General features: G+C 36.5%; 4 protein-coding genes across 4 annotated transcripts; 2 read left to right on the top strand and 2 right to left on the bottom strand.

The window, feature by feature from the left end:
- Nucleotides 1-261: 261 nt before the first annotated feature.
- LOC116011119 lies at nucleotides 262-2,176 on the top strand. The gene is made up of 2 exons (XM_031250638.1): nucleotides 262-469; nucleotides 1,804-2,176. Exons 1-2 carry the CDS (start codon nucleotides 303-305, stop codon nucleotides 2,033-2,035), a joined length of 399 nt encoding a protein of 132 aa, XP_031106498.1. The 5' UTR covers nucleotides 262-302; the 3' UTR covers nucleotides 2,036-2,176.
- Nucleotides 2,177-3,260: 1,084 nt separating this feature from the next.
- LOC116010727 (leucine-rich repeat receptor-like serine/threonine/tyrosine-protein kinase SOBIR1) lies at nucleotides 3,261-5,446 on the bottom strand. The gene has a single exon (XM_031250241.1). The coding sequence runs from the start codon at nucleotides 5,444-5,446 to the stop codon at nucleotides 3,497-3,499; it is 1,950 nt and encodes a 649-aa protein (XP_031106101.1). The 3' UTR covers nucleotides 3,261-3,496.
- A 3,636-nt stretch (nucleotides 5,447-9,082) lies between these two features.
- On the bottom strand, nucleotides 9,083-10,826 carry LOC116010726 (aldehyde oxidase GLOX-like). The gene has a single exon (XM_031250240.1). It carries the CDS (start codon nucleotides 10,811-10,813, stop codon nucleotides 9,083-9,085), a length of 1,731 nt encoding a protein of 576 aa, XP_031106100.1. The 5' UTR covers nucleotides 10,814-10,826.
- Nucleotides 10,827-12,686: 1,860 nt separating this feature from the next.
- Nucleotides 12,687-19,647, top strand: LOC116010349 (protein PLASTID TRANSCRIPTIONALLY ACTIVE 10). The gene is made up of 12 exons (XM_031249715.1): nucleotides 12,687-13,472; nucleotides 13,665-13,724; nucleotides 13,827-13,856; nucleotides 14,327-14,400; nucleotides 15,116-15,197; nucleotides 15,528-15,601; nucleotides 16,442-16,508; nucleotides 17,236-17,328; nucleotides 17,724-17,900; nucleotides 17,979-18,029; nucleotides 18,300-18,451; nucleotides 18,964-19,647. The coding sequence occupies exons 1-12, from the start codon at nucleotides 12,726-12,728 to the stop codon at nucleotides 19,391-19,393; spliced, it is 2,037 nt and encodes a 678-aa protein (XP_031105575.1). The 5' UTR covers nucleotides 12,687-12,725; the 3' UTR covers nucleotides 19,394-19,647.
- The last annotated feature ends 233 nt before the right edge of the window (nucleotides 19,648-19,880 follow it).

Raw genomic sequence — 19,880 nt, 5'->3', positions numbered from 1 at the left:
TCTAATTGTTTAAAATTTCATCAATTAAATACTTTCGATGAACTAAAATGGTAATTTTCTTATTTTTAAATTTCATCAATTTGATCATTAAAAAATTTAGTTGACAATATTTTAAATAATTTAATATTTAAATTAGTTAAAATTAAAAATTAGAGACTACATTAGTCATTAAGAATAACTGAAGGACCAAAAGGTGATTAACCTTTTTCTGTTTATAAGTTTTTGGGCCCGGCAAGCGTTGACGGTGAATCACTCATTTCATTCACTCTTTCAGTCTCTTGTACTATTCGAGCTAGGAAAGAATGGCTTCTCTCCACTGCTTTGGTGCTCGCGCTTCATCCTCCTACTCTTCCTCGATTCTTCCTATTCTTCACCGTTCGACCGCCGGAGGAGGCAGCAGACCGGAGAGTCCCTTCATCTTCCGATTGACTCCTCGACGCATTGCGCAGTCTATCCATTTCAATTTTAGGTACAACTCACTTTGCTTTTCACACTATCAGGTGCTTGTAGATATTCCTGATTTTTGTCCTTGCCGGTCTAATCTCATTTTTATGTGCGGTAGAAACTGTTTTTGGCAGTCTGGTTTATTAAATTTGGACTTAATTTTGATACTGATAAATTCGATATTTGAATATACAAATTATATTTTCCAAAACTGTAAAAAGTGTTACTTGATGTTCTAGCAGTAATTTCAAAATGCTATCTGGTAGTCAGCGATTGGATTCCTTGTTATTACTATAATCTGGAATAATATTCATTGATGTATTTCTACCCTGCAAATCAGCTTTCATATTCTATTATATCTATCAAATGTACTACAGAAAGAGAGGGAGGGTGGGGGGTTGGGACCTAGTAGTGAAAATGGAGAAGGAAGTCACTATGTTAATCTACAGTCACAGTGTTACACAAACAATACATGAATAAAAAGTGAATATTAAGCTTGTCTGTACTATTCACTTGCAAGGGCAAATTATACTGTGAACCATATATGACACCAAAATATTTATGCACCATGTTCACATAGTCTTGTTAAGAGTGCTGGGACATGGAAAAATTACTGATGTTCAATGGTAAACCGTAAACCTAATATTATCAAGCTATATCATGAAAAGTTCAGTCTTGTGATGTTAAATTGATCACTAGCCATAATTGTTTGCTTGGTGCATGGTATAAGTCATAACTAATAATAGTATAGCTGTATAGGAGTATCCGTTTTCATAATTGGATGGGATGAAGACCTTTAGGCTGCTATTCATACCCTATTGAAGCACTAGTTTTTTAGTGATTGATACAATTTATTTCATATTCATCCTTAACAAATGAGATGAATTATTTCTAACAATCTACATGTTCTATAAATAATGCCCAATTGCCCCTTAAGATTTATATGTCCATTTGAATGCTATCAACAGCATATCGTGTAAGAAGAGCCTAGTAAAATTTTGAAATAAACTGAAGATTTGTTTGGTTTGCTCAAAATATTGAGTAAGTTACTGCAAAGTAACAGTTTAATGCATAGTATATTGCTATTTCTAAGTCTAAATTGCTTTGCACTCTAAGGTATATGTTTTCATGTTACTTCCTAAACCTGCATGGTTGGGATATACACTGTGGTTTGCGATGTTCTGTTTCATCATTTGCATACATATGGCATGATCAATATGTTAACGATGTACATACCTATTTGGATCTTGGTGTAACTGAGTAAGAGGCAAAATGTCTTACATTTCTAGACCTGAAATCTTTTCCTAAGCAATTAGTGTAATGATATGTAACCTTAGCTATTATTGTTGTTCCATTTAGGTTAAGGAGCTCTGATTGGTTGCATCTAAAACAGAAGCCATTTCAAGTTTTTGCATCAAACCCTAATCCCTCAAAAGGATCATATGCAACAAAAGGCGATAATGTGCCCCAGGGCCCTCCTTTAGCCACCATTTTGGCAGGTTTCTTGGTCCTTTTTGCAGTATGCTGGATCTTAGGGTCCATAGTAATGTGGCTTGTGAGTCTAATAACCAATGTCCCTTCACCAAAGTAGGCGTATTTTGTACCCCTACGTTCTTCCCATATTTTATGTCCATGCATCTTTGCCCAAGATCTAAACCTAGCTAGTTCTCAATGTATGTTTGAATATTGTTAGTGATATTGCGAAAAACTTAATGTAGATTTTATTATTTTATTTGTTTATTGCGTACGGTAGAAGTTCGATGAGAGACATTTAAAGTAGCAAAAGAAGTTGAATAGGCGACATAGGAGTTGAGTTTATTCTTTATAGAAGTCAATCATGTTGCTTAATAATGAGTGTTTTACTAGGCATGGCAATCATCTTCTTAGATAAGATTCCCATTGTTTCTGGGACACTGATGAAAATATAAGGAGTTAAATGGGAGGAAGTCTTGCAGAGAATTCTGAAAAGCAAAAATATATCTTCTCCTATAGAACAACCCATAAGAAAAATATAAAGTTAATTGACAACATTATATTCTATGCTGAGGCACCGAGCAATTTGATAAAAACCTCTTATTGTTTCTTGCTTTAGGTTAATTGACAACATTATCAATAGGTTAATTGACAACATTATCAATATAGGTTTCATATGTATACTCTTGAAATATAAGTAATATTTTCCACTTGTTTTCTTCCCACCCACAGGGAATTTCTTTCGCTTTTTCTTAGATTGTGCCATTGTGGTACTGAATATCTCATTTGTCATTATTTTACGTATTAATTAATTAATTAAATTATATTTTCTCAAAATCATATCGTTGACTCGCTTCTTGATACAATTAGTTCGCTTAAATTCCATTGGGATTTCCTTCGCCTTTTCTGGAGCAGTGCATTTGCTAATATGAAGACAAATTTGGGACTTGGCCGGGATGCAGTTGTAAATCTTCTTGTGCCATGAATTAAAAGGTAATTAAATTGAAATAACCTCACGCGGAGACTATGTTTAATAGAACTTATTTTAAACTGTGAAACACTACTCTAAATAGCGTTTCAAAATAAACTATGGTTTGTTAATTTTATTTTTTTTCATTATTAATTTACAAAAATAACACAATCTACACTTCATTAATCAAAATCATAATATCTTAGTTTATTCATTTACGCCTTTTTACACTTATAACTAATTCAACAATCAATTAATCTTCCATACACTCTAATTTTAATTAGTTTATTAGCTACTAACTTTTCAAGTTTCAGCTTTTAGCTATGCATACCAAACAGAGCGTAATGAAGAAATGGCAAGCTCCATAACTTAATATTTTACAAATAGAAGGTTTATATTTAAAACAATTTCGTAATACCAAACTATTTGGTACGACTTGTAACAAATAAGACCACAAGGGCAACATATATAACATCAAAATATACATTACATTTATTTTTAACAAGTGAAATGGCTGTTTTGATTAGCCCTATGAAGTATATAGTTGAACTCAAAATCAAAAGTAAAGATGCATATATGCTAAGAACATAAAAGTGTGGGAGTTGGTTATTAGTGCTGAATCTGGGATAACATGCACCGTACATCCTTGCTGCTGGGCCTTTCTTTGGGATTTTCTAGAGTGCAAAAGCAAGCAATCCTCAGAACTAAAAGCATCTGATCCTCGTACCCATTTCCCATGAGTTTAGGATCTATTGCCCTCTTCGGATCATCCGAAACCATCTGACTCCTCAACCATTTCACCAGAAAAAGCTCCGTTGTGGATTGGAAGAATTCATGGGATGGGAGCTTTCCTATCACCAGAACAGCCAACAACACCCCGAAGCTGTATATATCGCACTTCTCCGTGAACTTAAACGTCTTTTGATACTCCGGCGCGATGAACCCCGGCGTCCCCGCCACCACGGAGGTGGTCACGTGCGTAAAAGCCTCCGGCACCGCCTTCGCCAGCCCGAAATCGGTAATCCGGGCTTCCATGTCGTCGTCCAGGAGGATATTGGCGGGTTTTAAGTCCCGGTGGGTTATCCGCTCGGAATGGGAATGGAGATATTCCAATCCCGCCGCTATCCCCAGCGCAATCCTGTGCCGGTTTATCCAATCCAGGTCCGCGTTTCCCTGGGAAACTTTCTCCAGGACATCTTGAAGGCTTCCGTTTTTCATGTATTCGTAGATGAGGTAATGGCAGTCCTTATTGGGCACGTGTGCTAAGAGAGGGAGGAGATTTCTATGCCGGATTTGGCCCACGATTTTGATCTCTGATTTGATCTGACGCATCTTTTTGTGGAGCTCCTTGGTGTCTTCTTGAGTCAGCTCCGCGGCTTCCTTGTGGGGTTGGTCTATTTTCTTGATGGCTATCATTAATCCAGGAATCTCTGCTTTGTATACATGCCCACACCCTCCTCTTCCTATCAACTCAAGCTCGGCTAGCCCGTCTTCTTTCTCCAGGAAAGACAGGTCCTCTGCTTTTTTTATAATGGAACTGAACAGAGTTATCCCTGAGTCTTTCTTGTCACGGCCCAGGTAAACCATGAAGAGCTTGAACAGAACTGAGCTTATGAAGCCGCTTAAAGTCCCGGCGATTGCCCCGGCTAGGAAGCCCAGCATCCATCCAGCAACCTTTCGTTTCTTCTTGTGGTGGTGGTGGGCATCTGTGGGTGATTCTGGTGCGGGTGCGGGTGCTGATGATGAAGGTGCCATTGCAGTAGTAATGTTGGGTTTTCTTCTCTCGGCCAAAACATAACGCTTTGGAAGCGGATTATAGGATTGTGTGGAATCCGCAGATAAGTACTCCAATTGGGTCAATTTTGGGATTGGGCCTTCGAGCAAACTGTTGCCAGAAACATTGAAGAAACGGAGGTTTCTGAAGGATTTCAAGGAGGGGGGGATTTTCCCAGTGAAGAGGTTATCCGCTAGGGATAGTTTTTCCAGGTTAGGGAAGTATTTGAGGAAATTCAAGTTCCCAGAAAGCTTATTTGAGGAAAGGTCGAGAACCCGGAGGCGGATCAAAGCCGAGAGTTCCGCCGGGACTTGGCCGGAAAATTTGTTTCTTTTCAGGTTCAGGACTTCCAGCTTCTTGCAAAGAAGGATCTGAGGCGGGATGTTTCCGACGAGTCCGTTGTTGGGAAGAGAGAGCTCTCTGATCTCTGACAGCCTCCCTATGGCCGGAGAAAGATTTCCCCTTGTCTGCTTGTTCTCGTACACTATACGCACAACTCTCAGCACGCTGGAATTGTTAGCAACCCGCTTTTCGCAGAAGACTCCATGGCCGTAACATGGATTTTGAAGATCAGTGTTTTGGTTTTGGGTATAAACGCCCAGGCCTTTTTGAAGTAGAATAAGTGCATCGTGGCCTGGGGGGTAGAGGCTTAGTCTTGCCTGAGCAGCAAAGATTAAAGTGAAAATCAAGAAGAGAGATAGGGAAGAACGGAAGGCCATTCTGCAAAATTTTCCGGTGGTTTGAATGGCCATTCCTCTGTCTTTTATAGCAACAGAACGCCACATTTTTCTAGTGGCCAATTGACTCAAATACGATAAAATAATAATAATAATAATAATAATAATAATAATATATCTAACATTCTAACTATATCAATACCTCTCATCTTTATTATAGGCTCTGTTGGGTAAATGACTCTTAGCTGATTGAGTTAGCTGTTTGGATTAGAAGATATGCTTAGTTGATAACATTAGTTGATTGTAGAAAGTTGGTTGGTAAATTAGTTGTTAGCTGATAGCTGTTTGGTATAATTTCTTTTCTCAAAAAGCTAATTGAAAAGACTGGCAAAAAATTGCGTGAGATCGTCTCACGAGTCTCAATTCGTGAGACGGGTCAAATGTTTGATTAATGATGTTAAGGATCCAAGCCATTAATCAAATATCTAACACATCTCTTATTAAGACCCATGAGACGATCTCACGTGTTATCCTTTTGAATTTCAGCGTTCAGTTTAACAAAATCAAAAAGTGGTCAAATAAGCCACAATTAGCTAATACGCTAATATGTTATCAAACAATGCTTATATTTTCTTAATTTTTTTCGGTACAAATAAAAAAAATTAGAGAAAAGAAAATAGGAAAATGAAAAATTGGACAAAAAAGAAAAAGAATACGTTTATTTTTACATTTTAGAATAGGGAATAAAATAAATAAATAAATAAATAATTGAAGTAAATGAAAATTACTTTGTATTTTTCAGTCAATATAATATTCCTTTGATAGCATGAGTCTCCGACCGTGTGGAAAATTGCACTATTGACTGGCGACCTTCCAACCTGTGTTGTATTCTTTGCGAAATTTAGACTGCATTACATTTGTCCCATCACATTAAACAGTACCCATCAAAATTCTTAAATTTATTTCCTTTACTTTTTCCCTGTTACATTCACTATCTGAAAATGCATTCTAATTGAAGCTCATCTTATCACTCTCTTAGAAAGTCAAATTGGAAACCTTGTAGTTATCAAACCAACTGTGTGATTAACACATATAGGACTTCCCTATTTAATTTATTACCTTTACAATAAATTGTATTAACCTTTTATATATATATGTGTGTGTGTGTGAAGAATTAGTGAACTATAGAGTAGTCTTTAGAATAAACAAATATTATGATTGAAAAGTTGAATGGTTATGGGATCATGCATGCATGTTTAGATGTTTCTCAATGAACATAATTTAATAATAAGCTAAGCGATTAATTAAAACATTAACCAAGTCTGAATATTAGTAAAGTGCTTTGGATTTTTGTTGGGAATGCTTTTCTGGGTCAATTAGATATAATTCTTCTTAAAGATATTTTTTTTTTTAAATACAACTGATCTTAACGATATTTCTTAAAATAATTATTTACATAAACATGGGCAATTATGATGTGGTCATGTCATCCAGTATGATAATAGCAAACTAATATGTTTCAAAATAGAAGTAATTAAATAAATTGCAAGTTGCATATATGACATAGGAAGTTCATAAAATTTAGAAATAAAACAATATTTTAACTTTATTAAGAAGCATATCATATTCGTTAAGATTTTTGTAATCTAATACTCCTTCTGTCCCATTATATTTTATCTGTTTTACTTACTATTCATTGATCAAATCAACTCTTTCTTCTTTGTTTATTTTCTTTAGTATATTTTACTTATTTTTAAATTTAATTTTTTGTGTTTAATACTATTTTTAGTGTAGTTTATAAATATATAAATTTTATATATTAATACTAAACTTAATATTATGAAAAATTGACTTAAAAATAATTTCAGTCAAGTCTCATTAACCGAAACAGACACATAAAATGGGATGGATGGAGTAATATAAATTTAGAACTTAAAAGTAATCGGTACGCATATATAGGCAAGAGACAATATAAAAAAAAATTAATTATCAATTTAAATTTTTAGTTGAGGAAGTAATGGTAACTACGTGAAAATAGGGGAGTGAATGCATTTTGATGAAAGACCAAATTTGAAGGGTCTTGTAAGCAATTCCAGCGTAAATGTGAATCCCAACGTGAGATTTGGGCAGCTGACAATAGACTTATTAATTGTATGGATTGATGACTTATTGGATTCTTCAATTCTCCAGTCTCATTGGGGAGTTGATAAAGAAGTGTGAAAGGGAAGACCAAACATTAATTTACACTCACCAACTCGCCTCATTATATAGTCATCCGAATGCCACGTACACACCCTAGCATTTTGTAAGCGCCATGTACAAAAATACATGTCTAATATTAAAATATTATTAAATAAAAATAATTAAAAAAAAAAGTTGTCAAGTTATATTTCACAATTCGTTAGAGTGATAAATTTTAATAATAATGTACACAATTTTTATAAAATTTGTATTAAAAAATTATAATATTAAGCTAACACCAACATATATAGTTTGGAGAATTCTGCAAGCTAAGTATCATGGCATTCAGCATACCCAAGCTACAGTGCCCATTAATGGTCAGATAAAAAATAAGAACACCACTTTATTTTGATGGAAAGTTTCAGAAAAAAGATTGGTTGAAGTGGAAAAAAGTTAAGTCGATCAGTTACCCTTAATTTTGTGTATATATATAGAACAACTTTGAAGAGATTGAGTTAGAAATTGAAGGAAACACCATTTGCGTTATCCATGGCAAGACTACTAAGAGTCTGATGGGATCAGTGAGGCCTCTCCCACCAATTCAAATGTCTTATATATCCATTTCATTTTGGAGTATACTCATGACCCCAAACTCCACTTTCTGAGGTGGTAACTATTGCTAGGATTGTTGATGAGGACACTTTTAGTGGAGTCTTCTTTTGGACCAAGTCTATAATCAGCCTTTTTTTTTCCTCCCCAAACAATTAAAACTGGGTCGTTACATTGCTTATTATATATGTTATCCCACTAGTGGGTTTGGGACAAGTAGAAGAGAAAGTATTTCCTATTACATATTGGATTGTTGATTCTGCCGTTGTAATCTGGAAGTTCCAAATGATTATTCTTTTAGTAAGTTTGATTTTTAACCACATACTTTTCAGTTGCAAAGTCTAATTAACACCTTTACCATTTGTCGAAACTCATCTGATCGATGTCATCGATCTTCTTGAATACCTCCGAGCCATTCTCATTGTCACAAAATTTACTGTTCATTGATGCTTCAAATTTTGAATATAATAGACCTCTTAGCTTGTTGGACTTGGGGGGTTCAGTGGAGTGTTGTGATTTCATATTTTGTCAACTCTGTTCGATCTATTGTGATCGAGGTTGGTTGGTCTAGCCTATCAATTAGACAATAAAACCATAACAAAGAAACTGAATGATGAAATGTTACACAAATGCTTTGATTATAGAACAATAGACACACAAAAAAATATATAGAGAAATATTCTCTACTTCTCAAACTCAAATAAATGATGAGGGCCTTTTGATCAATGGAATCCTATAGATGATGCCAATGCTGGTGTAATATTTCTTGTGAGTTGTGATTTGTATAATATTTAATGTAAGAAGTTTTTTTTTTTTTTTTTACTAATAATTATCAAGTCTCAAAATAATTTTGCAATTGCAGTTTGCTCATTAGTTATTTGATTATCAAATAATACATAAAGCGAATTTTAAAACAACAATTACATATATTATTAGGTTAAATGATTGAAACGTTTAGAATGACGCAGCATTCATGAACTTAACCCAATGGGAAATGCTGGGAATTCCCCCGTGCACAACGGTGAGCATATAATACCCCGCCGGCGCAACCATCGGCGACGGCGGAGCCTCCACCACAGCATTCACCATTCCATTATCACCCCTTTCCATACTTCTGCACTTGAGCTTCAGCATTCTTTGGTTCATGGCTATTGAATGCGTAGTAAATGGAGGCGAGTACGCACTGAAATCCAAGTCGTTGCTCGGCCTCTTCTTGTCTAGCCAGAAACGCACCCGAAATGGCTTCCCGTAGGTGACCACGGCGCCGGGGGACCCGTCGACGGAAACCGTCACGTTTTTGGGTCTCTGGTTGTCGTATTGCCTGTCCATGTAGTCGGGCACGAAGGCCTGCAATCGGAGCTCGGTCGGGTGGGGAACGTTGGTGAAAAAGTAGCCGTCGTTGGGGTTGCTCCCGGCGACTAAAACGCGCCCGTCGGGGAGGAGCGTCGCGGTGGAGTGATACATCCGCGCGATTTTGGTCGCCCTGAGGACGGAGAAGCGTTTCCCGACGGTTTTTCCCGGGCTGTAAATGTAGGGCTCGAAAGCAGGGCTGGCCCCGTTTCCCCAGCCCGCGCAGCCCCGCTTGACGCCGTTAATGATTAGAATCTGCCCGGTCGGGAGAATCACCATGTCGTTCATCAGCCTCGGCCCGGGCATGTTCTCCATGTTCCACTTATGTTTGTTCCCAGTAATCACCATTCTCCCGCAGCTCTTCTGCCCTTCCACGTATCTCCCCTGTTTCGCCTCTGCATACGCCCCCGCGGTCGCCCCGCCGCATATCATCACCTCCACTCTCTGGAAACGGTTTTTGTGGTCCAACGGGAGAATAACGGACGACCCGGTGCTCGGATAGCTCCGGGAGCCCTCCCCGGGCATCCGTGGGAACTTCTTCACCACTTTGTTTTTTCTATAGTTGAACAGAATAGAATCACGGTTGGCGAAAATGAAGAGATACCCGTCGGAAGAAAGATGGAGAAAAGGATAAAGATTGTTCCCGCCGGAATTTCTTTCGTAGGTCTGGTGAAGAAACGGAAGGTCCGTGGATTTCGGCATGTTCGGGAATCTTGGTACGAATTCAAACGTGAAAGCTCTTTTCCCACCTACTATAATAACTCTGTCGTTTTTCCCCGGGAGGATCTGATTAGAAGCGTACCATCTCTCGTCAGCCAAATGCTTTCTCCCAGGCCGCCAATTACACATCCTGTCAACACACGGGGAAAAAAACTGGATCCGCTTGGACCCGTCGCGGTACCCGCCGGTCTGCATGATGGTCCCGTTGCTGAGAATCGTCCCGGAGGAGCACCACGTGTCGGAGATGAAACGGAGGGGGCGGATGGTGTTGTTCAGGAGGTCGTACTCGACGGAATGCGCGTAGCAAGACGGATCCGACAGGTCTTCTCGGGAGCCCTTGCATCTAGTCCCGTTGAAGCGGCGCCTGAGCTGGTACCCCGACCCGCCGGAGCCCCGCTGGTCGAAGAACACGACGGTGTTCCGGTGAGTGAGCGCCATGTGCATGGCCACAACTCCGGTGTTTTCCAGGAGGAGTTGCCATTTGCCTTCCCCGCTCGCGGCTTCGCTCACCAGAACCGTTTCATTTAAGGCGTTGCATGGGGTGATGAGAAATACGAGAAACAGGGCGAGTGCCGTGAACGCGCATGGGAGAGTGGTTCGGAGTTGAGTCTCCATGAGAGTGGAAGTACTATTTGGTGAGTTGTTTGATTCTTGACATTCTTAATTGTCGGAGGAATGGTCTTATAGGGGACATATTGGTGCAAATGTTGGCCTTGGTTTGTGTGCATCCTAGGAATCTGCTAAGTTCTTCGTAAATGGATCTTTGCGTGAAGCTCGAAAGTCACTGCTTCATACCCGCGTCACACAAAGATTACCCATACCCATCCATCCTCCAAGAAGGTTTGTTCAATTCTCTCCTTTATGCAGTCTAGCTAGAAGTAAAGATTATGGAAAGGGCACATCTCAAATTTTGTGAAAAAAATATACATGCACCAAAAGAATATATAACTTTTCTTCACAATATCTTTTAAGGAAATAACATTTGAATTGTTTTATAACGGGTAATTCAGTTCTTAAATTTTATCAAAACCAAATTTTCACCATTTAATTGTTATTTTGGTGACTCTTTTTAACCAATGACTACTTAAAATTGATAAAATTTGACAAAAGTTTTATAAAATTCAGAGAAAATAACGTTTTGGTTCTTATTTCTTTCTAAATACACTTTTCCATCTTCAATTATTACCGGGTAGATGACTCTTTTCACCCATGAGTCCATGACCAGATGGATTGATTAAGGATTAATAGAAATTTTGCAATTTCCCTCAAATCCCCCTTCAAAGCATTTCCCTTGAGGTCATTTTTATTTATTTACTTTTTCTCCTTATTAGCTAATTTAAGTTATTTTCGTTAATTTTTCTCAAATAATTAATCAGTTGAACAAATAAGGAAAGAAAAAAAAAAACATACACAAACTACTCTTCACATACATTTAGGGTGTACGTGTTTGGAAACTCAAATATTGATTTCTGAAAATCATTTTCCAGGTTTTTCGTAGAAAACTTAAAGTTAAAGAAAAATCATGTCTTAGTCAATAAAAAAATACATTAAATTTTCAGGAAAATGACTTCCCCTTTGTTTAGTTAAGTCATTTTCCAAATTCTTCCAAGTTCTCTCCCCTCTCTACCAAGCACTGAGACCACCTCTTCCTCACGTCATTCTACTCTCATCTTATTCTTGCTACACCAAAACAACTTCTTCTTTTTCTTGCCATATGAAAACCAGTCTAGCTGACTGGTTTATGCTTGGAAACCATTTTGGCCGACTGGGTTAGGCTTGGACCAGTGTTTGCAGCGGAAACTAGTTTTTTAAATTTTAATAAATAATATTACATTTAATATTATTATAAATATTTTTATATTCTAATAAAATTGTTAAAACGTTTAATTATACAATTTTACTCATTTTTCAGAAAATGAACTAAACACACAAAGATAGTTTTCTGTTGTGCAACCTAACATGGAAAAGAAAAATATTTTCTAAAAAATGGCTTATTTTCTTGCTTTCCAAACGAAACCATTAGAGTCCTATCAAGGAAAAAAAAAACAATGTTAATACTCCAAATCTACAAGTTCTAGTTATTATTGTTGTCTACTTAATTCAACACAAAAGTTGTAGAGGACTTTCTTAACTTTTCATTGACTCCTGAACCACCCCATTTGGACATCGTATAACATAGTTATGACTAAAACACTCCAACATGTCACGAATTATCCTATTTTGCTATTATTGCTCAGAAATCTTTGAAAACCAAATTATAAAAAATAACTATCAAATTCAAGCAATTTATTTTCAAAAAATTATTTATTTTTCAAAAACCATTTTTAAGAAATATTTTCTAGAATTTTTTTTTTCTTACGGGCCCTCAATTTTTCTCCCCTTTTAAAAATATTTTTTTAATGCTCCGGAAGTAAAATTTGAAATTATATAGAAATAATTTTGAAATAGCCGGTTTTATCTTAGCAGCATTTGCCCGTTATCTTTTAACTAACAGAACCAAGTTTATCCAATTATACTTAGCACAAGAATGCAGTCTCTGCAAACTCCTTCCTCTTTCTTCTTCTTCACATTTTCATCGCCTAAGCCTAAAACCCTCCCAAAACCCCATCTTCGCCTCCAATTGTTTCCCACCCCCCTTGCCGCCAAACCTATCCTCACCTCCGCTAACTGCTACAAGTCCGACGAATTCCCGGTCGGCGAAGACGACGAAGCCTTTCTCCAGTCCTTCAGGCCAAAAGAGAAAGAATCCGAAGATGATGCTCGACGCCGCAACTGGATCGAGCGAGGCTGGGCTCCCTGGGAGGAAATCCTCACTCCGGAAGCTGATTTCGCTCGGAAATCCCTCAACGAGGGAGAGGAGGTCCCGCTTCAGTCGCCGGAGGCCATCGAAGCCTTCAAAATGCTAAATCCTAATTACCGGAAGAAGAAAATTGAGGAGATGGGGTTGACGGAAGACGAGTACCTCGCTAAGCAGTTCGAGATAAAGGGAGAAATCCCCGAGCCTCTCACAACGTCGTGGGCCGGGCCGCTGGTGGTCCGCCACGTGCCGCCTCGGGATTGGCCTCCCAGGGGATGGGAGGTGGATCGGAAGGAGCTGGAGTTCATTAGGGAGGCGCACAAGATGATGGCACAACGGGTTGACTATAGTGAAGTGGAGGAGATGGTTCTCACGGAAACTGATGACATGAACTTGGAGAGGTATAGTGTGTTCTTGAAACAGTACAAAGAATGGGTAGCCGCTAACAAGGATAGATTGGAAAAGGAGTCATATAAGGTAGGTGGATTCAGAAGTTTTTCATTCGTCTTTCATTATGCTTGCTGACGCAACATTTTGTTCTAGAGTAAAGGGACTGTGGCTAATTGGGCAGGACTCATTTATTTTTAAAATTTTGGATATTATTAGCTAGGATTATTATGCAGCACTTTGTGGGAGTTACTCAAGTCATGTTTTCTAATTTGTGTGCAGTATGACCAAGACTACTATCCTGGTAGAAGGAAAAGAGGAAAGGATTATGAGGAGGGAATGGTTCGATAGATGATATTCCTCATATTGTCTCCATGGTTTTGCAATTCATATTAACACATTTATCATACCTGACCCTTTTTTTTTTTTTTTTTTTTTTGGCAGTATGAACTTCCCTTTTTTTACCCAGGACAAGTGAGTTATTCTTCCTTGTAATTCTCCTCTGTATTCCTTTTGCTTATGTTTTTAACTTTACACAGTTGACTTTATTCAATACATATTTTTCTTGCCACATTCACGGATTTGTTAAGTAATAGGCTATACAAGAATAAGATAATTAAGATAATTAAAGATTATTTTCACAGATAAGAATTGTAGTTAAAAATAGGGAAAGGTTTACTTTTGGTCACTTGTGCTAAAATGATGAGCTATTCTGTACTTCATTTTCACAGACTTGAAGTTTGTTATTTTCTGGTGCACTTCTGTATTTATTTAATTTTTAGGGTGTCGAGAGTGATGGCGAGTGGTGTAGGGCTGAAAAAAGTCATGGGTTAATTTAAGTTGAACCCAGGATTCTTTACTTGAATATTATTAAATACAGAGTAATACAATTGATATCATGTGATTGTTAATAAAATTGTAAGCTTAGTGAAATCTTTTTTCAGATTTGTGCAGGTAAAGTGACTGCTGTACACCTTTATCAAGGGGCATTTGTAGATATTGGGGGTGTCCACGATGGGTAAGCTTCTGATTACTTTCCTAATCTGTGCACATGGAAGCATTCAATGGATAGAAATCTTTTTATATTTCTTGTTTTACACTTTTTTATTATTAGAAGTATGTTAAGAAATGTTGAATGTAGGATGAACTTGCCCTATCCGTCTTGCTGCTATAGGGAAGTCATTGCAAAACTTTTGTGAGTAAAGAGTACAAGACAAAACCTAAGTACACTGCATTGGGTTTAAAGTTGAACAATGTTTTGTGATTTGGAAACTTCATTGCTTTATGCAAGTTGCAAAGTGCATGCCTATATTCATGCTGTAGCGCCAACATGACATAGAAAAATAATCTGGTCTTGACTCTTGAAGGCACTTGTGAAATCCAACGCTACTACCTCAGGAGCTATGAGAATATCTGCTTCTAGAGTAGAATTCCCATTCCAGGCTTTTTCTTGTTCCCAATTTCATCTATACATATTTGCTTACACCAAATGTCCACATACAGTTATTTTTTTAATATTTCCATGAAAATTTAATTTTAGTCTACAACTTTTTATTTTTTCTTTTATTTTTAGGAGCTCAACCCGTAGTGTCTTATAGAATAAGGGATTTATATCCTTTATATTTGTGGAAATTTTATATGATGATGTTCATACTTGATGTATTTGTTTGAAATTCATAATGCAGTAGTAAATTTTGTTTTCTTTTTATTTTGTATTTTAAAATGCCTTCCAGGTGGGTTCCTATAAAGAGAAATGACTGGTTCTGGATCCGACATCACATAAAAGTTGGTATGCCTGTCATTGTTGAAATTCTGGTGGGTGACATTAACCTAATTTGAATGATATCTATCAATATTTTTTCTAATTGTACAATTTTACTTGCAAGGTTTTATTTGTTCGTTTTCTCTCAATGCAATTATAGCTGAGTTCTTTGAGTAGAACTCCATTTTGAAATGCTTTTCATTTTAAATTGTTTTGTTCTGGAAAATTCTAAATACTGTTTAAGATACCTAATTAATTAATAAATTAATAATAATAATAATAATAATTATTATTATTATTGTTATTGTTATTATTATTATTATTATTTTTATTGTTATATTGGTAATATAACTGTGCATTTATGTGATTTCTTCCTTTCACAGGCAAAAAGAGATCCTTATCGGTTTAGGTTCCCAATTGAGATGCGCTTTGTTGATCCAAATATAGATCATCTAATGTAAGATTCTTTCATCTAGTGATAATAAATTCTTTGCCTATATGAATACCGTGGTCTAGTTGATCCCCCTGAGGTTTTGACAGTAACACTTGGACCCTGCTTTTTCAACAAATTACTGAAATTTCTGAAAAGCATATAAGTTAGTAGTTCACTAGTTCATTGCTTCTTTTTAGTTCCTTTTATTCATGTTTAGATAATTCCGTAATTTCACACAATATATACATATTCATTGGTCAAATCAACTCTTCATTTTTGGCGTATTTACTTTAACAATTTCTTATAATTTTCTAATTCACCTTTTTGTGTTCAATATAACTTTTAATGTAGTTTTTACTTTTTATGTATATAAAATTTATTCACTAAAACTAAATTAAGTATTACAAAAATATTGAATTGTATATAACTTAAGTCCACTCTAGTTATCCATGTCATGCATTTATTTTTGGACGAAGGGATTACTTTTTATCATATGTGTGAAAGATTAAGAAGCATTTTTTTTTTTTACTAATAATTGAAAATGGATGACTAGAAAAGAGATTTGAATATTCAATTTAAATTTAATGTTTTCTTATTGTGGGAAAAATAAGAGAACTCATTTTATGTTCAAGGACCATTAATGGGTGTGTGTAATTTTTGCAAGAAGGGAGCCCAAGTGTTAACATAAAAAATTAAAGTGTGTCCAAGTTTATGCACTATTGCACTAATGTGTATTCACTTGCAAAATACAAGATTCTTCTCCTCCATACTATTGACTAAACTCTCTACATTGCATGTCAATAAGTGATTTTTTGAAAGGTTGTCATATTTGCTGACTTGCTTCATGTGTATTGATGCATGCAGCTTCAATAGATTTGATTCTCCGCCAATATTTCACCGTGATGAAGATACAAATCCAGATGAATTACGTGTGAGTACCTCTACTGTGTGAACAAGATATAAATCATACATCATTTTTCCACTAATCATAAATCTAGTTTTCCAAATTTAGATTCATTTCCCATGGAACAGCATCTGAAATTGAAGTTAAAGCTTGTACATGAAAGCAAATCTAAAAAGGGGTGGTGGAATATTTTCTGCATTTTCTCATTTATATTTACTTATTGATTTTGGTATAGTAATATATACAGTGCTCTAGATTTCAATTAGAACTAAAGCTGTCATCCTTGATACGGAGTATGATAGAACAAAGGCATAATAATACGTAATCTTTCCACTTGAAATCTCATGTGAGCTTCTAGCTATTGTAGTTGCATCAATTTCAACTGTTCAGAACTGCCAGCCAATTTTTCATGTATAAACTGTTAGATAGTATGTCATTCCTATAAGTTATGTTCAGCATTGAAAGTATTGAATCTATTTGAACTTTGATCACAGTTGTTTCCAAGTTTAATAAGAACTTTAATGTTGTTATCTTCAACGCGGACATCAATCTCTCCCACATTTTGATATTCTTGCCAACCCTTGCATTTATTAGCATAAACCTGAAGCTTCTTAAAAAAAATTGGTACATGATTTTAAGTGCTTTTAGGTCCCAAATCCCAATTATGCATGCATTTTCTGTTCTTTTTTTTTTTTTTTTGTTGCTTAAACGTTTTCACTTAAATATCTACTTTCACTTCATACTTGTGTTGCAGCGTGATTGTGGAAGACCTCCTATTCCTAGGAAAGACCCTGGAATTAAAGTGGAAGAACAACCATTGTTATCAAATCACCCTTATGTTCAGAAGGTAGTTTTGCCATTTAGCGTAGCTCTTCTTATTATGAATCTTTAGTCATTTCTTATCTTCATTTTGCTTAGTTCAGTTATCTTTAGTTTTTATTTTAGTTAGCATATCTGGTTTAAGAGTTGAAACCTACAGATAAGTTGTTGAATACATTCTTCATACTGAAGATGAGAATCTAGGTAACAAGGACACAAACCTTAGACTTAATACTGGTTGTTTTGAGCTCAATTTAACATTTCCCACTTTTGAGACTAACTCGTGACATCCACCAGATTATGGCTGTGTTAGCCATCTCATCAGATGATCAATGTGTTCCAACTCTCTGCTTTTATTTTCTTACCATGGAAATATGAGACAATTGGTTGATATATTTATATGTATCTTTATCCATGATGCAGTTATGGCAGATCCATAATGCTGAACAATTGATTTTGGATGACATGGAGTCTAATCCTGATAAATATGAGGGCAAAAAGCTGACTGAGTTAACTGATAGTGAAGAATATAGCAAAGAAAACAGTGTTGAGTACACCAAAACTTATTACCAGAATTCTCTACTTCCAAAAATGATTGTGGTATGCACTTCTCTCATTAATCCATTTTGTGTATTTGGTGATGAATCTATTTGACACTGATCTTACCTTTTCTGGCAGAAAGTAAGTGTTAAGGATCTTGACTTAGAAGCTGCCCTTATTGAGCGCCAGGTTGGTAGTAAACTTGACTCTCTTCTTTTCCATAACTGGAATAGATCTAATATTTGGTGTAACCTGTACATCAACTTTATGAGCAGTGTCTTATTGGCTTAAGAACTATTGATTTCAAATTAAAATTAAATGTATAACCCTTGTGACATTTATGTACTATTTTTAGGAAAAGTTAATGCAAAGTGTAGCTGAGATTTCATGGGCAACTTAACCAAAGTGGATTATTTTGGTCTTATATGTGGATTCATCTTGTTTTCTTTCATAATGCAGCATCATATTAAGATGAGTAAAGAAGCAAAAGAACGAGGAGAACGATACCAAATTACCAAGTTGAGACGTAATGTCGAAATGGATGAATATGACTTTATCCATTGGCGTCGATCATTGGAGGAAAGAGAGGCTCTTCTCAGAGATATTAGCTGGTATTACCTTCTTTTCTCTTGCAGACCCAACCTCACACTCATAGGAAGAAAAGAAAAGTAAAGACCACCTCACTTGCCCCATGCACCCCTGGTCCCAAGATTGAAGGGTGGGACATGATCAATTAAAGAAACATGAAAAAATGTCTATATGTTACAAGATAGACAATCTGCTTATTGGGGGTGAGGAAGACCACCTAGAAAGGCTAGAAAAAAGAAAAAAGTACAATTCTTAATCTGGGATCAACTATCTATATATTTATTGCATTCGAGTAACTCATAGCTAGGAACCACCATAACATGCCAAGGGTTTTAAGAGTTTGGCATCTTTCATTATTTTGGGTGTTAGGTACATGCCATCATCTTCATTTTCATCTAGTATCAGCATTACTTGTATTTGTGTGTCTATGAATGAAATGCTGCTGAAGTTATTAATTCTAATCAGCCATCAATAGAGGAGCCGAATCTTGTGAATGCTTTTATTATAATGATAAGCTTGAATGATGCTCTTGCAGCCGTAAAGCACTTGGGCTTCCAGTAGATGAACCTGGCAGGTATATTGATCCTAGCATTTTAGGGAAGGATGAATATGATCCTGAAAGCCCACTATATCGGTATGACTATTGGGGAGAACCAAAGAATTCAGAGAGGAGCAAGCAGGAGCGAGCAACAGATGCCTACAATAAATCCATAGTTGGAAATGGTACTGTTTGGTATGAAATGTCTTATGAGGAAGCCATTAAGCAGCAGATGCAGAGGGAAGCCCAAGGTCTTGGGCAGAAGATGGAAGATGAAGCCAATGAAGAGACGTATGAGGACGACAGTGATGATGACGACTTTGATTACAGCATACTAGGAGGCCCGGGTGACGATTTTTCCACCCAACCTCATGTCAATGGTACTGAATCTTCTAGGTTGTCAGATGAAGGAATGTTTGAGGATTAGGTAGCAGGTTGTATATGCCACACTGTTTCAGCACTGTGTATGGTATGTGACGAAGCGAAGAAGATATATAATTAGTGAGACTGAGAACCCCAGTGGCTGTAGCATTCACCACACCTTGAGTGTAGTATGTATTAGCGTCTTCATTCACTGAAAATTTTGGCATTCCTTTACAACTTTCCATTGATTGGTTTTTGTGTTGCACTAACCGCACAGTTAGTTTAATGAAATAAAATGGTACTGAAAATTATTTACCATTTGGGTAGGTAGGAATGGCAATGGACCGGGTAGGGTGGATGGATGGAGGATATATCCTTCACCAGTTCACCCTACTCCTGCATTCCCTACACGCACCCTACACCTGCGTGGGTAATGAAATTATTTTTTCGTCTCCAACTCGTAATTTTAATCACTTGCATGTATTTATATCTAATAATAATGCATACAAGCTTGAATATAGTGTGTCAAAATCTGTCTATTCATAATGCTA

Source organism: Ipomoea triloba, chromosome 2 (assembly GCF_003576645.1).
Source record: "Ipomoea triloba cultivar NCNSP0323 chromosome 2, ASM357664v1".
Lineage (NCBI taxonomy): Eukaryota > Viridiplantae > Streptophyta > Magnoliopsida > Solanales > Convolvulaceae > Ipomoea > Ipomoea triloba.
This window is presented reverse-complemented; position numbering and strand designations above follow the sequence as displayed.

Coding starts and splice junctions, on each gene's coding strand:
- LOC116010727 (XM_031250241.1), bottom strand. CDS start 5,446: ATGTGGCGTTCTGTTGCTATAAAAGACAGAGGAATGGCCATTCAAACC.
- LOC116010349 (XM_031249715.1), top strand. CDS start 12,726: ATGCAGTCTCTGCAAACTCCTTCCTCTTTCTTCTTCTTCACATTTTCA. Junction 17,329..17,723: donor ATCACCCTTATGTTCAGAAG/GTAGTTTTGCCA, acceptor TCCATGATGCAG/TTATGGCAGATCCATAATGC. Junction 18,030..18,299: donor CTGCCCTTATTGAGCGCCAG/GTTGGTAGTAAA, acceptor TTCATAATGCAG/CATCATATTAAGATGAGTAA.
- LOC116010726 (XM_031250240.1), bottom strand. CDS start 10,813: ATGGAGACTCAACTCCGAACCACTCTCCCATGCGCGTTCACGGCACTC.
- LOC116011119 (XM_031250638.1), top strand. CDS start 303: ATGGCTTCTCTCCACTGCTTTGGTGCTCGCGCTTCATCCTCCTACTCT. Junction 470..1,803: donor TCTATCCATTTCAATTTTAG/GTACAACTCACT, acceptor TGTTCCATTTAG/GTTAAGGAGCTCTGATTGGT.